Genomic DNA, 15,793 nt, shown 5'->3' on the forward strand with positions numbered 1-15,793 from the left:
GTTAATAAAATCTACCTTCAAATAAACCTACCAAGTGAACAATTTCTAAAAAGGCCAAGCAATTAGAGGATTAAATTTCAATTTAAAAATTTAAATGTATTTAATTTAAAGTTTAAAAATTATATTTTTCATTAGCTGAACCACAGCTAGTTTACATTTAGTTACTGAAACGATATTATTGCATTAAAAGGTGACATCTAGAGGGCTTTAAAATTAATCTCGCAAGATACTAAAAGATTTTTGTTTTGTTTGTGTCAGTATTTGTGTACTCATGTGCTTTATACAGCAGAGAAACGTTCTGCTTGTTTTGTATTAGCTTCAGAGTTGTTCAGCCTTATAATCTTTTGGGAAAATGTAATACAATCAACTCTCAGATTCCTTGTTTTAAGTAGTAGTCTCATGGGGGTATCTCCTAATAGTTTAACCTCCTCGATTTCTACCATCTTCTTTCTTTTTGTTTTAGTTTTCCTTTATGCCAACACTATAAAGTCTTTGAAATGGAAACTTCTAAGTTGAAGAAAGACTGGTATCTTGTTATTCTAAATTTACATAAAAGCAGAGGCTTTTTTGGTTAATAAATAAAATGTCACACAAAGAGCAAAGAAGCATCATCTCTGTAAGTATAGAAACTGATGATCCTACAGTATATAAGCTTTAACCAATGCCATGTTTTAATAAGGAAGTAGATTTAATAATTGAACCTGAGTGTGACCAACTCTTAACTTTCTGTGCCAATGAGGAGAATGAAGAATTGCATTTTAGACAATGATTTATTTGTCTTGTCTTGATCAAACTTTTTCGTAATGAATCAGATCTCAGAGAGCTTTCTTTTCCTTTGTCTTTTTACCTCTGCCATGTCTCTGATGGACGTCCTATAAATCCCTAGGGCGTTCAGAGAATAGAGAATCAGGGAATACAGGATATCTCGCAAGCTGTGAAATCTTTGCATGAAAAACAAAGAACTGATGTTATTATTTGAGAGAGTGAGCTATCTCTGCAATGAGCTAATAACAACAAATACATTTGTAACTTTTATTTATTTTAAAATAGCCTTTGCTCACCGTTTTTCTTGTCTTCTACCTGTTCTCTAAGAGACACAGGGAACAAAATAACCATCACTTTCTTTCTTGCTTACCTAGAATGAGACCATCTCTTTTTAATTACTGGTTATTTCTTGAGCCAAATCCTAACTGTTGCTTTCACTATTTTAGTGGCTGGATTATTTTCTTAGGTTTCCTATCCATTTGGAGAACCTTTCAACAATTGATAACACTCTATAAATAATTCACAAAGTAATTGTGTCCCTCTTTTCACTAACCTTCTTTGAAGTATGTTATGTGAGAAGTAGAATTTAAGTCAGTGGCATTTAGTTCATGTGGTTAATGAAGGAAGTGCCCTGTGTCCTTCATAGAACAGTGGCAATACTGTCATTTCAGTGTTCCTGTTTTGCCATTGTGATTAAAAGTCATTATACATGCAGTTACGCTCCAGGTCTTTTCTCCAAGAGGCAAAAAAATGGGTATTTCCATACTCATTTTGATAACTATTTTGCTAATAAGTTGACATTTATGACATAGGATATTGTCAGTTATGCTGAAATCTGAAATATTTATAGTCAGATTATAGGCCAGCCTCCCCCATTCTTTCTTTAATTATATCCTACCTCACAATCACTAGGAAAGCACATATGCTCCCTATTATAAATTCTTTCTGCTCATAATTTAAAATAATTTGGTTGGAATATGTTTAGAAATTAATATGCAGAATAGTACCGTAGAAAATAGATGCCTACTTTAATTGTATGAGATTGTACCAGCTTTATCAGAAAATATATGATCAGCTCTAGGTTATTTATTTTGTGAACAAGAGTCAGCTGGGACGATTCATATTTTTTGGTTCTCCTAGAATTTGAAATTCTAGGCATAAAGAATTTTAGTAAACATGGTAAAATCCAGATGCAGTTGATCTTATGCATGGCATAAATTTGTGTGGGAGTCCAGATGTTGGAATTTGAACACAGGTTGTTTCCCCCTTCTGTCCTGTGTGGACTTTTTTAACATGTTATTTTCACATACTTATTTTCCTTACTTTTATTTATTTATTTATTTATTTTATTTTATTTATTTATTTATTTTTTTTTTGAGACGGAGTCTCGCTCTGTCGCCCAGGCTGGAGTGCAGTGGCCGGATCTCAGCTCACTGCAAGCTCCGCCTCTCGGGTTCAGGCCATTTTCCTGTCTCAGCCTCCTGAGTAGCTGGGACTACAGGCGCCCGCCACCTCGCCCGGCTAGTTTTTTGTATTTTTTAGTAGAGACGGGGTTTCACCGTGTTAGCCAGGATGGTCTCGATCTCCTGACCTAGTGATCCGCCCGTCTCGGCCTCCCAAAGTGCTGGGATTACAGGCTTGAGCCACCGCGCCCGGCCACTTTTATTTATTTTTTGATATAGGGCCTCACTCTGTCACCTAGGCTGGAGTGCAGTGGTACGATCATGGCTTACCGTAGCCTCGACCTCCCAGGCTCAGGTGATCCTCTCACCTCACTTCCCAAGTAGCTGGGACCACAGGCATGTGCCCCCATGCCCAGCTAATTTTTTAAAATTTTTTGTTGGGATGAGGTATAATTTATGTTGCCCAGGCTGGTCTTGAACTCTTGGACTCAAGCAGTCCTCCCACCTCAGCCTCCCAAAGTGTTGGGATTACCGATGTGAGCCACTGTGCCCTGCCTGTTTTCCTTACCTTTAAAGATTATTCTAGAAATTCAGTTTACTCTTTGTAACGATGTATCTTCTAATAAATTCTCATTAACAGTTTAGATGAAGGTGAGCACACCTCTAACCTTTTATGTATTGTACTAGACTCATCTTTAACATTTCAAAGAGTAGGTAATATAGTCAGTTGGATTTGTCCCTAAGTATTGCTTTTGAAATCAGTCACATGTTTTTTGAACATTTTGTGCAAAGTACTTCACTTGGCACTCGGGTAGATAGAACATCAACTTTCATGGCCTCAGGGACCCCATTCTTTGGGGTCTGTTGTTAGCTTACTGTTTGTACCTTCTCATCTCCTTTACTGTTTTCTTCTCATCTTTCTGACCTTTGAATTTAGAGAGCCTCAGTTCCAGTCCTTACACCTCTTCTGTGTTTAATTCACTTCCTAAGTGAGTGTGTAATTCCATGGCTTTGCATATCATCTATATGCTGAGGAAGTCCAAATGTATGTCTGTAGCCCTAGCCTGTGTCCTGAACTTCAGACTCACATCTGATTACCAGTTGGATGTCCTCTAGGCATTTTAAAATTATCTAAAACTGAATTCTTGATTTCTTTAGAAACCTGCTTCGTTTACTGCTTTTTGCATCTCAGTAACTGGAAACTCTATTCTACAAGTTGCTAAGGACAAAAACTTTGCAGTCTTTCTTCATCCTTCTTTTTATTTCAGATTATATATACCTTTACCCACAAATCTTGTGGGTTCTTCCTCAAAAATATTTCAGGAAGCTGACCACCTTTCATCACTCTTTTCTTGCTACCCTATTCAAAACCACTATTACTGCTTGCTAGGATTTTATTGCAAAAGCCTCCCAGTTTCTATCCTTGCTTTCCTACAATGTGTTCTCTCCACTCAGCAGCCAAAGTGATCTTTCTAAAATATTAGGTCTCCCCCTCTGCTCATAACCTCTTATATCACTTGGAATAAAAGTCAGAGTCCTCACCATGGCCTAAATGGTGCTACACAGTCTGTTTTCCTTACCTCTCTGACCTCATCTCCCCCAGCTAGCCCTCTTGCTTATTCTGCTTCTGCATACATGTCAAGCACACATTTCCACCTTGGGCTTTTGAACTTGCTGTTTCCTCTACCTGGACTCCCCTTCCCCTAGATGTCCGAATGGTGTGCTCTTATACTGTTCACATGTAACCTGAAGAGAGAGGCATTTTCTGACTTCCTCCCCAACCCTAATATCAAATAGCATGTCCCTAATGTTGATCAGTCTCTATATCCTTACCTTTATTTTTTTCAATGCACTTACCCCCACCTCACATATTGTATATTTATTTGATTATTGTCAGGCAGCCCCTATCAGAAGGTAAACATCACAAGGGCAGGGACTTGATCTCATTTGTTCTCTGCTGTATCCACACTGCCTTGCTTATTGCCTGGCAATCAGAGACATGCATTAAGTATTAGATAGAAAAAAAGGATCTAGGAGGAGAATGTATCATATACTGTGGAAGAGGTTGAGCATATAGTAATGAACAAAATGGACCTTGACCTTCCCCTTGAAACTTACAACAGAGACCCTATATTAAGAATTTACAGCATAGTTAGGTAATTAGAGTTTACAATATAGTTAAATAAAGTGAACACCATACCTGTAATCCCAGCACTTTGGGAGGCCAAGGCTGGAGGATCGCTTGAGGCCAGGAATTCAAGACCAGCCTGGGCAACATTTTTGTAGAACCCTTGTTCTACAAAAAATAAAAATAAAAATTAGTCAGCCATGGTGGTACTCTCCTGTAGTCTCAATGACTCAGGAGGCTGAGGCAGGAGGGTTGCTTGATGCCAGGAGTTCAAGACCAGCCTGGGCAACATAGTGAGACCCCTTCATTCTGCAAAAAATAAAAATAAAATTTAGCCAGGCATGGTGGTTCACTCCTGTAGACTCAACTACTCAGGAGGCTGAAGCAGGAGGATCACTTGAGCCCAAAAGTTCAAGGCAGCAGTGAGCTATGATTGTGACACTGTACTCCAGCCTGGGTGATGGAGTAAGACCCTGTTGCTTAAAAAAAAAATACTAGGCTGGGCGCAGTGGCTCATGCCTGTAATCCCAACACTTTGGGAGGCCGAGGCAGGCAGATCACGAGGTCAGGAGATCGAGACCATCCTGGCTAACATGGTGAAACCCCCGTCTCTACTAAAAATACAAAAAATTAGCCTCGCGTGGTAGCAGGCGCCTGTAGTTCCAGCTACTTGGGAGGCTGAGGCAGGAGAATGGCGTGAACCTGGGAGGCGGAGCCTGCAGTGAGCGGAGATCGTGCCACTGCACTCCAGCCTGGACGACAGAGCAAGACTCCATCTCAAAAAAAAAAAAAAAAAATTAGCCAGGTGTGATGGTGGGCACCTGTAGTCTCAGCTATTCGGGAGGCTGAGGCAGGAGAATTGCTTGAACCTGGGAGGCTGAGGTTTCAGTGAGCCGAGATTGCACCACTGCACTCCAGCCTGGGTGACAGAGCGAGACTCTGTCTCAAAACAAAAACAGAAACAAAAAACGACTACTGATAAGTTAGAGTACATACCTGTGCATTTAAATAACTGTTGAAGAGAAATAATAATTTATAACCAGAACATATAAGGCAATAGAGTAGTTGATACCAATAGATAAATGAAACCACAGGGTAGGAAATCTAGTAGGTAGGGAAGTAAGTAGAAATAAAAGAATGGCATCCAATTGAATTCAGAAAGGAATAAAATGGAAGAAGGAATTGTGACCATTTAAGTAAATCTGACTATATAAGACAACAATAGTAATAATTCAAAATGAAGTCAAACAAAAAGACTGGACAAAATAATATGTTAAGATGAGAAGTGCTTGATTGAAGTTAAAATGTTCTAAGATTTTTATATTGTTTAGAAGGATATAGGTGGCAATTAACTTTATATTTTGTTAAGTCAGGTATGATTGTTAAAAAGTTATATGGGCAACTAAAACACAGTGAATAATGAATAGAATGCATAACTTCAAAACAGATGGAATAAAGGGAGAATAATTCTGTATAATAGAGGAAGAGAGAAGGTGATAGGTGTAAATTAAATGAATTAGGTGGTAGAAATAAATCCAAATATATCAGTAATTACAAAATAAGTAGAGTAATATTAGCAGCTAATAGATTAGGTTGCATTTTAAAAAATACAGCTATGTGCTATTTTAGACTGTATTGGGAGAAGTTTCTAAAATACCAAGACACAGCAAAATTGAAAGAAAAGGGTAGGGGAAAATACCTGGCAAAAACTAATCAAAAGAATGCTCCTGTTGTGATTATATTAACATAAGACAAAATAGACTTTAAGGCAAAAGATATTACTAGAGAAATGTTATGAAAATACAGATATTTACAACTGAACCACAAATACCATGTATTAATATGAAAACTCCTGACATGCACCAAAGTGACTCTTAAAGGATAGGTTTATATACATACCTTCGTAAAGAATAACTGGGTATTATATGCTTAGCATCTAACTCAAGAAAATCAAGAAGGTGGGACAGGGAGTAAACCGAAAGAAAATGGAAGGAAATAAATACTAAAGAACAAAAGCTAAAAAAAAAAAAAAAAAAAAAAAAAAAAGAAGAACAAAAGTTAATTAGGTGAAAATTCAAGAAACAATTCAACAAAACCAAAAGCTGGTTCCTTGGAAAAGCTTATCAAATATAACAGCAAGAAGCAGAAATAACAAAATTAGGAATGAAAAGGGAACATAATTCTAGACATAACAATGATTTTAAAAATAACAGGATCCAATGAATAACTTTATGACGATAAATTTGATAACACAAAATGGGCAGTTTCTTAGGAAAACTTAATGAAATTGCCTTAAAAGTAAAAACCAAAATAGACCTAGAGCACTTTAAGAAAATTTATTCATTCAGATATTTAATGATTATTTGTAAAATGTGCCTGATGTAGTTTTAGGCACTGGAAATAATAGCAGTGAACAAAAAAAAAAAAAAAAAAGTGAAAGTCTGTGTTTTCATGGAGCTTCATTTGTTGTGGAGGGAGACATAATAAATTAATAAATTTTATCAGGTGTTGCTAACTCTGTGAAGAATAAAGAAAGTGGCCAGGTGCGGTGACTTACGCCTGTAATACCAACATTTTGGGAGGCCAAGGTGGGTGGATCACCTGAGATCAGGAGTTCAAGACCAGCCTGGACAACATGGTGAAACGTCGTCTCTACTAAAAATACAAAAATTAGCTGGGCCTGGTGGCACACGCCTGTAATCCCTGCTATTCAGGAGGCTGAGACAGGATAATCGCCTGAACCCAGGAGGTGGAGGTTGCAGTGAGCCGAGATCATGCCACTGCACTTCAGCCTGGGCAACAGAGTGAGGCTCCATCTCAAAAAAAAAAGAAAAAAAAGAAGATGAAGGGAGAGTGTGCTGATTTATGTAGGAAAGACAAAGGAACAATGGAGGACTGAAGGAAGCAGTGGAGCAAGCCAGTTATATATTAGAGAAAGTGGCCCAGCCCTCAGGAGTAGGTGCAAGGCCCTGAGGCAGGAGCACGTTTGGTGGAACAGTTGAGTATTGTACATAAAGGAGACTAGCAGAAGCAGAGATCAGTGAGGTAACCAGAGGCCAGATGATGAAATCCTTGTTTAAGAAGTGGCAGAGCTGGGATTCGAGCTGTCAGTGACTTCAGAGCCCACCCGCTTTGCTCTTGTGCCTCCCAGGATAGATTGGCAGTGATTGCAGAATGCTTCCTTACCTGGAGCAATTTGGATATAATGGTCCTTTGCCTGATTGAAATAGGTCAGTACCTTTGTAAGTTTTGGATTATGTGTTTCCCTGCCCTAGAATACAGGTAAAAAAATTAAACATCACCATCTGTTGTGTGTGTGTGTGTGTGTGTGTGTGTGTGTGTGTGTGTGTGTGTCAGAATTTCGCTCTTTTTGCCCAGGCTGGAGTACAGTGGTGCAATCTCGGCTCGCTGCACCGTCTGCTTCCTGGGTTCAAGCGATTCTCCTGCCTCAGCCTCTCGAGTAGCTGGGACTACAGGTATCCGCCACCAAGCCCGGCTAATTTTTTGTATTTTTAGTAGAGACGGGGTTTCACTATGTTGGCCAGGCTGGTCTCGAACTCCTGACCTCAGGTGATCCACCTGCCTCGGCCTCCCAAAGTGCTGGGATTACAGGCATGAGCCACTGTGCCCAGCCAAACATCACCGTCTATTTCCTTTAGGTCCTAAAATATGCATATTCTGTTGTGTCTCCAGTCTTGGCTTTGCCACTGGCTGTGTGAGCTTGGATAAGTTATCTAACCTGGCTTTTGGGTGCTTCTGCTATGAAAGAAGGGGATTAGGTTAAATAATTTTCTGTATTTCCTACTAGCTCAATAAATTATCTAATTCTATACTAAGATTAAAAGTTAAGACCAACTTCTTTGTCTGGTCATCTAGAACCTATTGTTACAAATGAAATTTGAAAGTATGGGGCCAGGCGCGGTGGCTCACGTCTGTAATCCCAGCACTTTGGGAGGCCGAGGAGGGTGGATCATGAGGTCAGGAGTTCAAGACCACTCTGGCCAAGACGGTGAAATCCCATCTCTACTGAAAATACAAAACTTAGCTGGGCGTGGCGGCGGCTCCCAACTACTTGGTAGGCTGAGGCAGAGAATTGCTTGAACCCAGGAGGCAGAGGTTGCAGTGAGCTGAGATCGCTCCATGGTACTCCAGCCTGGGTGACAGAGTGAGACTATGTCTCAAAAAATAAAATAAAATAAAATAAAATAAAGTATGGATAGTAAGTATTCTTTTGTACTGGGCTCTTTGTTATTTTAAATATATGAAAAACTTACACCAGGCTACTAACTTTTTCCATGGCAAAGTGTATGTGTGTGTGCTCAATTTTAAGAGCTGGGACTGTTCCAAGAAGGCCTGTGCTGGTCACAAACAGAATGGAACACTGAAGGACCAAGCACTAAAAATATCTCATAAAAATGCTTCCTCCATGCAGTCATTGGAACAGGTAATTACTGTGGCAACAACAAACTAATTTGAAGTGTTAGCTGTTAATTAAAACATTGCAGAGGTGTATAGTTGTCTTTTGGTGTAACCAGAGCCTCCATTCGAACTTCATTAATCACTTTACAATTAATTTGTTGAGGAAGGTCAAGACAATTGAGATGCAGTATCTGTTGAAAGTAAACAAATTCCTTTTCTCTAAGTAAATACCATTTGCAAAGTTAAGGGACACACTCGACTCATGCCTGGCATTGCCTTTTGTCATCCACTTCTCCTTGATGATTAAATGTTAAATTGGTACTGTCATTGTACTGTAAACCAAACCACATAGCATCTTTATTGCTCGAAATCGAACCCAAACTTCCACGGATGAATTAGCGTGCATCATAATTAAATTATCAAGCCTCTCCTTTTAATTCACTTGGAAATAGGAGACCTTTCTTTTAGAAAAGAGATCGGCTTTCTTGACAAGCTAATTAAGTTGCCAAACTGTCCAGTATGGTATGTATCTCAAACTATCTGCTAATCATTTTCTTATCGCTGTTGCTGGTCTCAGACATCCAGGTGTTGCTTATTCAAAGTAACAACACTGATCTTTTTACAACTTTTGAATCCTTGTGTATATATTTAATTATTTGTTGTTATATTTCAATTCTTGGTTAGTGATTCTAATATACAATATTTTTAAAAGTTGGAATTGGAAGAATCTGTGATGTGGAAGGGGAAAAATAATGTATCACAAAGTCTTACATATTATATTACTTGTATTTACATGGAATAAACTTACTAATTTCCTTTAAATCACATTTCAGGCCAGATGTGGTTGCTCACACCTGTAGTAATCTCAGCACTTTGGGAGGCTGGTAGATCACCTGAGGTCAGAAGTTTGAGACCAGCCTGGCCAACGTGGTGAAACCCTGTCTCTATTAAAAATACAAAAAAAATTACCCAGGCATGGTGGTGGGTGCCTTAATTCCAGCTTCTTGAGAGGCTGAGGCAGGAGAATTGTTTGAACCTGGGAGACGGAGGATGCAGTGAGCCGAGACTGCACCACTGCACTCTAGTCTGGGCGACAGAGCAAGGCTCAGTCTTAAACAAGTAAACAAACAAAAAACATAGGGGATAGGGTTCCACTTATAAAATGTGTATCAGTTTGTACAAAGTATAAAAAATTATTTTACTGGGCACAGTGGCTCACACCTGTAATCCCAGTGCTTTGGGAGGTCAAGGTGGGAGGATCACTTAAGGCTTGGAGTTTGAGACCAACTTGGGCAACATAGCAAGACTTCATCCCTTAAAAAACTTAAAAAAAAAAATTAGCCAGGCATGGTGGTATACTCCTGTAGTACCAGCAGTTTGGGAGGCTGAGGTGGGAGGATTGCTTGAGCCCAGGAGTTCAAGGTCACAATGAACTAATAAGATCGCAGCAGTGCAGTCCAGCCTGCGAGACAGAATGAGACCCTGTCTCTGAAGAAAATAATAATTGATTAAGTTTTATTATTATTTTCTGTATCTTTGAGACAGAGTCTCGCTCTGTCACCCAGGCTGTAGTGGAGTGGTGCGATCATAGCTCACTGCAGCCTGACCTCCTGGGCTCAAGCAACCCTCCTGCCTCAGCCCCTGTAGTCCCTACAGGGGGACTATAGAGGACTACAGGCACACACCACGATGCCAGCTAATTATTATTATTTTTTTTTTAAAGACAGGGTCTCCCTACATTGCCCAGGCTGGTCTTGATCTCCTGGGTTCAAGTGATCCTCCTGAGTTGGCTTCCCAAAGTGCTGAGATTACAGGCATGAGCCACTGCTCCCAACCTGATTAAAGTTTTATAAGTAGTATTTAGAAATACCAATGAGGTTGTTATTTGAGAATGTCTTTAGACATTTTCAAAGGTTAAATAATTCTTTGGTAAAGTAAACAATCGTCACCTGATTTTTGTAATTTTGCTTTTCCTTTAAATGAGATATACTTGAATTTCTTTATAATTAATTGATATAATAAAAGTTAAGTTTACCTTCCATAACTGGCTTGACCTTTGTCCACTCAAGTAGGAAAAGCAAAATGAGTAAGTTCTTATAACAATCATATATTTGGATAAGTATATACATATGCTTTATATATGTAGTTTCCTAGTCTTGCCTGAATTTGTAACTTTTTACATGTAAACGATATTATAAATACCTATAGGCTCTTAATAACTAAATTATTTCTATAAGTCAGTCACCTTCAAAAACTCTTGTCAGTGATGGTTCAACTCTGTAAATTTACGAAAAAGTATTGAATGTACCCTTAAAACAAGTGAATGTTATCATATGTAAATTATATCTCAGTAAAGCTGTTAAAAAATTTTGTCAGTCCTTTCTGCCTGTGGACACTGCAGAGGAAACATCCTTAAAGTCTCTCTTCTGCCTGCCATCATGTCTAAGTCAGAGTCTCCTAAAGAGCCTGAACAGCTGAGGAAGCCCTTCATTGGAGGCTGGACTTTGAAACAACCGATGAGAGCCTGAGGAGCCAGTTTGACCAATGGGGAACACTCACGGACTGTGTGGTCATGAGAGATCCAAGCACCAAGCGCCCCAGGGGCTTTGGGTTTGTCACATATGCCACTGTGGAGGAGGTGGATGCAGCCGGGAATGCAAGGCCACACAAGGTGGATGGAAGAGCTGTGGAAACAAAGAGAGCTGTCTCAAGAGGAGATTGTCAAAGACCCGGTGCCCACTTAACTGTGAAAAAGATATTTGTTGGTTAAAGAAGACACTGAAGGCCGGGCGCGGTGGCCCACGCCTGTAATCCCAGCACTTTGGGAGGCTGAGGTGGTTGGATTACGAGGTCAGGGGTTCGAGACCAGCCTGGCCAACATGGTGAAACCCTGTCTCTACTAAAAGTACAAAAATTAACTGGGTGTGGTGGCGGGCACCTGTAATCCCAGCTACTCGGGAGGCTGAGACAGGAGCATTGCTTGAACCTGGGAGGTGGAGGTTGTGGTGAGCCAAGATCATGCCATTGCACTCCAGCCTGGGCAACAGAGCGAGACTCCATCTAAAAAACAAACAAACAAACAAAAACACTGAAGACTATCACCTAAAAGATTATTTTGAATAATATGGAAAAATTGAAGTAATTGAAATCATGACTGACTGAGGCAGTGGCAAGAAAAGGGGCTTTGCCTTTATAACCTTTGATAGCCATGACTCCGCGGATAAGACTGTCGTTCAGAAATACAATACTGTGAATGGCCACAGCAGTGAAGTTAGGAAAGCCCTGTCAAAGCAAGAGATGGCTAGTGCTTCAGCCAGCCACAGAGGTCAAAGTGGCTCTGGAAACTTTGGTGGTGGTTGTGGAGGTGGTTTTAGTGGGAATGACAACTTTGGTCATGGAGGAAACTTAAGTGGTCATGGTGGCTTTAATGGCAGCTGTGGTGGTGGTGGTGGTGAATAAGGTGGCAGTGGGGATGGCTATAATGGATTTAGTAATGATGGAAGCAATTTTGGAGGTGGTGGAAGCTACAATGATTTTGGCAGTTTCAACAATCAGTCTTCAAATTTCGGACCCATGAAGGGAGGAAGCTTTGGAGGCAAAAGCTCTGGCCCCTATGGTGGTGGAGGCCAATACTTTGCCCAACCACAAAACCAAGGTGGCTATGGCGGTTCCAGTAGGAGCAGTAGCTATGGCAGTGGTAGAAGATTTTAATTACCGCCAGGAAACAAAGCTTAGCAAAAGAGGAGAGCCAGAGAAGTGACAGGGAAGCTACAGGTTACAACAGATTTGTGAACTCAGCCAAGCACAGTGGTGGCAGGGCCTAGCTGGTACAAAGAAGACATGTTTTAGACAGATACTCATGTGGATGGGCAAAAAACTCAAGGACTGTATTTTTCTAATTGTATAACAGGTTAGTTTAGTTCCTGTTCTGTGGAAAGTTTAAAGCATTCCAACAAAGTGTTTTAATGTAGATTTTTTTTTTTGCACCCATGCTATTGATTGCTAAATGTAATAGTCGGATCATGATGCTGAATAAATGTCTTAAAAAAAAGTTGTCAGAGCAACCAGATTTTCTGCAGAACAGCAGAAAATGATGTTTCCATGTTGGCAGTAGTGGATTATGTAAATTTTGGTTTTATTTTTGTTTTAAGAAAGGGGAAGTTTGGGGGCTCATTAAATATGTTTTACAACTGGGCAGGTGAAGATGAGGAATTCCTGAGGCACTAACTTCTGTTCCCCGTTTTCCCTATGCCATTCCCATCTTAACACCAGATGAGAGGAAGTGCCATCTGATCTTAGCTAGTGTATAAAATCCTCTACAGGGCAAGATTTTTAGTTCTGCGAAACTAACTTGCTTCCTTATATTAATATTTTCATGGGCTTGCAATAACAACGCTTGTTTATGTTATGTGGTTTATTTTGAAATTTTTATTGTATAAAAATGTGTTGCAGATGGTTTCTAAATAATGTGCAGAATATCTAGTCCCCACAGTATATGTGTAAAGGCCACATTTCATTTAAACATAAAAGGTACGGTGGCTCACTCCTGTAATCCCAGCACTTGGGGAGACTGAGGTGGGAGCATCACTTGAGGTCAGCAGTTCTAGGCCAGCCTGGGCAACATCCAGAGACCCTGTCTCTACAAAAAAAATTAAAAAGTAGCTGGGCATGGTGGCATGTGCCTATAATCCTAGCTACTCAGGAGGCTGAAGTGAGAGGATCGCTTGAGCCGAGGAGTTTGAGGCTGCAGTGAGCTGTGATTACGCCACTGCGTTCCAGCCTGGGTGTCAGAGAGAGCCCCTGTCTGAATCAGTCAGTCAGTCAATCAGATAAACACAAAAGGTCTTGATGGATAGTAATGGTATTTTATTTCTGTAAACCCTATTCTCGTTCTTTTTCATAAATGAATACACTTATATTTCTTGATTTAAGTTGTAGTTATTTCACTATATCTGTTCCTTTGAGCTTGTTTTGATGAACTGTTAAGATATAGTTTATCTGTATGTGTAACAAAAAAACAGGCAAAAGACAAGCAAAAAAATTGAAAAAAAAAAAAAGCAAAATGGCTCTGTATACTGCTTAACATAGAGAACCCACACACACAGTGACAGTCATAAGGGATCTGGAGCCAAAAGACCTAGGTTTGAGGTCTCATTCTGCCACTAGTTACTTTGTGCCATTGGGCAAACTGTTTAACTTCTCTGTGCTTCAGAATTCTCATCTATAAAAGGAGGATAATAATGTATCAGCATTACCTCAGAGAGTTATTTTAAGGTAATGTGTAGTAAATCACTTCGTAAACCATTAAGCTCCATATAAATGTAAATTACTACTGTCGTTAGTGTTCTTTGAAAGTACCATGTATCCCATTGCTGCAGAAATGTTTGGATTTACATTCACGTCTTTAACCATTTTGTAGGTTGTTTAGTGATCCCAAATGATTTTGGTTTTTTTTCTTCCCATAGAGCATATCATGTCCCCAGTGGGAAAATATTAGCTGTAAAGGTAAGTACTGGATACATTTTATGAAATTCTTGATGTTCGCCCCTTTCCTTTCCTCTGTTAGCTTGAGTCACAGATACTGTCAAAGAGGAGATGAAATGGTTTAAAGTTTAGATGGTGGGTAGGGGAAGCTGTGGCCCTCTGGTGACATTCAGGCACCTGAAGATCTTTTAAGTATGCCTTAAAATAGTCAGTTGTAAACTCCGTGTATTGTGATTCTTCTTGCCAAGAAGAGAAGACTTCTTTCTGTGTCCCCTGCTAAGTGGCATCACCATCTTCCTTGTCATGCAGCTCAAAACCTTACTAGTAATGTATTCCTTTTCCTTCTTTAAATATGCCACATCCTGTGAATTGCTGTATCCTGTTAGAATTTTTCCCTGAAATATATCCATTTGCTACTTTCTTTCTATTCCCATCCTCATTGGTCTTGGATCGGGCTCACATTACCTCCTACCTGGACTTTTGAAATAACTTCCTCACTGTACTTTCGGTCTTTTCTTTTCCTATGCACCTTTTACTCTGCCATAGATTTGAGAAGTTAAATCACAGATCTGACCGTGTCTTGCTAACTGCCTTCCTCAATCATGGACAACATAAAGCCTAAGATGTCTGCTTTGCTTCTGACTCCTTCAGCATACTGAAATACCCAAGCACCACACCTGCCAATAGAGTTAGGCTACACACAACTCAGGGGCGTTCCAAGCAGTTACCTAGGATGCTCCTCACTTGTTCCCATGCAGTTCGTAATTCACACTTCATCTCTGCCAAACTTCAGCATCCCAGTCCTGCCATGTCACTTTGGATTTAATCTCTGCCACTGCTGATGCTTGATCTTCCCATTATTTTAAATCTCAGATTTCCTTAATGGACTCTGTCTTGAATTGCACTTACGACTGAAGCCTTTGCTAATGAAGTCCTAACCCTACAGAACCCCATTTCCAATTCTGGGCCGTTAGCTAACAAACTGGTCAGGCCTGCCTTGCCCCCGACCTTCCCCACAAATTGTTCAGGCCCTCTACATATTGGCACCCACCTACCTTTATAAACATGCCCTCTGCTTTACCAATCTGTTACTTCCTGTCATGCCTTTTATCTCCAGTCTACAGGCCTTTAGTAATTAAAGTTTTTATTTTTTGTGTATTATGCTAGATTTTTAAATTTTTTATTTATTTTTTTATTTTTGATTGAGACAGGATCTTGCTCTGTCATCCAGGGTGGAGTGCAGTGGCGTGATCTAGGCTCATTACAGCCTCCACCTCCCACATCCAAGAGATCCTCCTACCTCAGTCCCTTGAGTAGTTGGACCACAGGTGTGCATCACCATGCCTGGCTAATTTTCTTTATATTTTGTAGAGACGGGATCTCACTATGTTTCCCAGGCTGGCCGCGAACTCCTGGGCTTAAGTGATCCTCCTGTCTCAGCCTCCCGAAGTCCTGGGATTATAGGCATGAGCCACCACACCCAGCTATGCTAGATGTTTTATAACTATTATATTTAATCCTTAAAATTACATAGTAAGCCTGTCTATTTTAGATTAGGAGACTGAAACTCAGAAAGCTGAATTGTCAAAGATCA

At 39.9% G+C, this 15,793-nt stretch overlaps 1 protein-coding gene and 1 pseudogene across 12 annotated transcripts in view; both read left to right on the plus strand.

The window, feature by feature from the left end:
* Positions 1-15,793, plus strand: part of MAP2K5 (mitogen-activated protein kinase kinase 5) — a 263,591-nt gene that overhangs the window by 71,165 nt on the left and 176,633 nt on the right. For all 12 annotated transcript variants that reach the window (XM_015142546.3, XM_077939621.1, XM_015142547.3 and 9 more), the window contains exon 9: positions 14,181-14,220. In XM_015142546.3, the coding sequence (XP_014998032.1) occupies positions 14,181-14,220 (40 nt within the window). The remainder of the gene's footprint in view (positions 1-14,180; positions 14,221-15,793) is intronic.
* On the plus strand, positions 11,014-12,563 carry LOC711756 (heterogeneous nuclear ribonucleoprotein A1-like; annotated as a pseudogene).

The sequence above is a fragment of the Macaca mulatta genome, chromosome 7 (genome assembly GCF_049350105.2).
Source record: "Macaca mulatta isolate MMU2019108-1 chromosome 7, T2T-MMU8v2.0, whole genome shotgun sequence".
In the NCBI taxonomy this organism is placed as follows: domain Eukaryota; kingdom Metazoa; phylum Chordata; class Mammalia; order Primates; family Cercopithecidae; genus Macaca; species Macaca mulatta.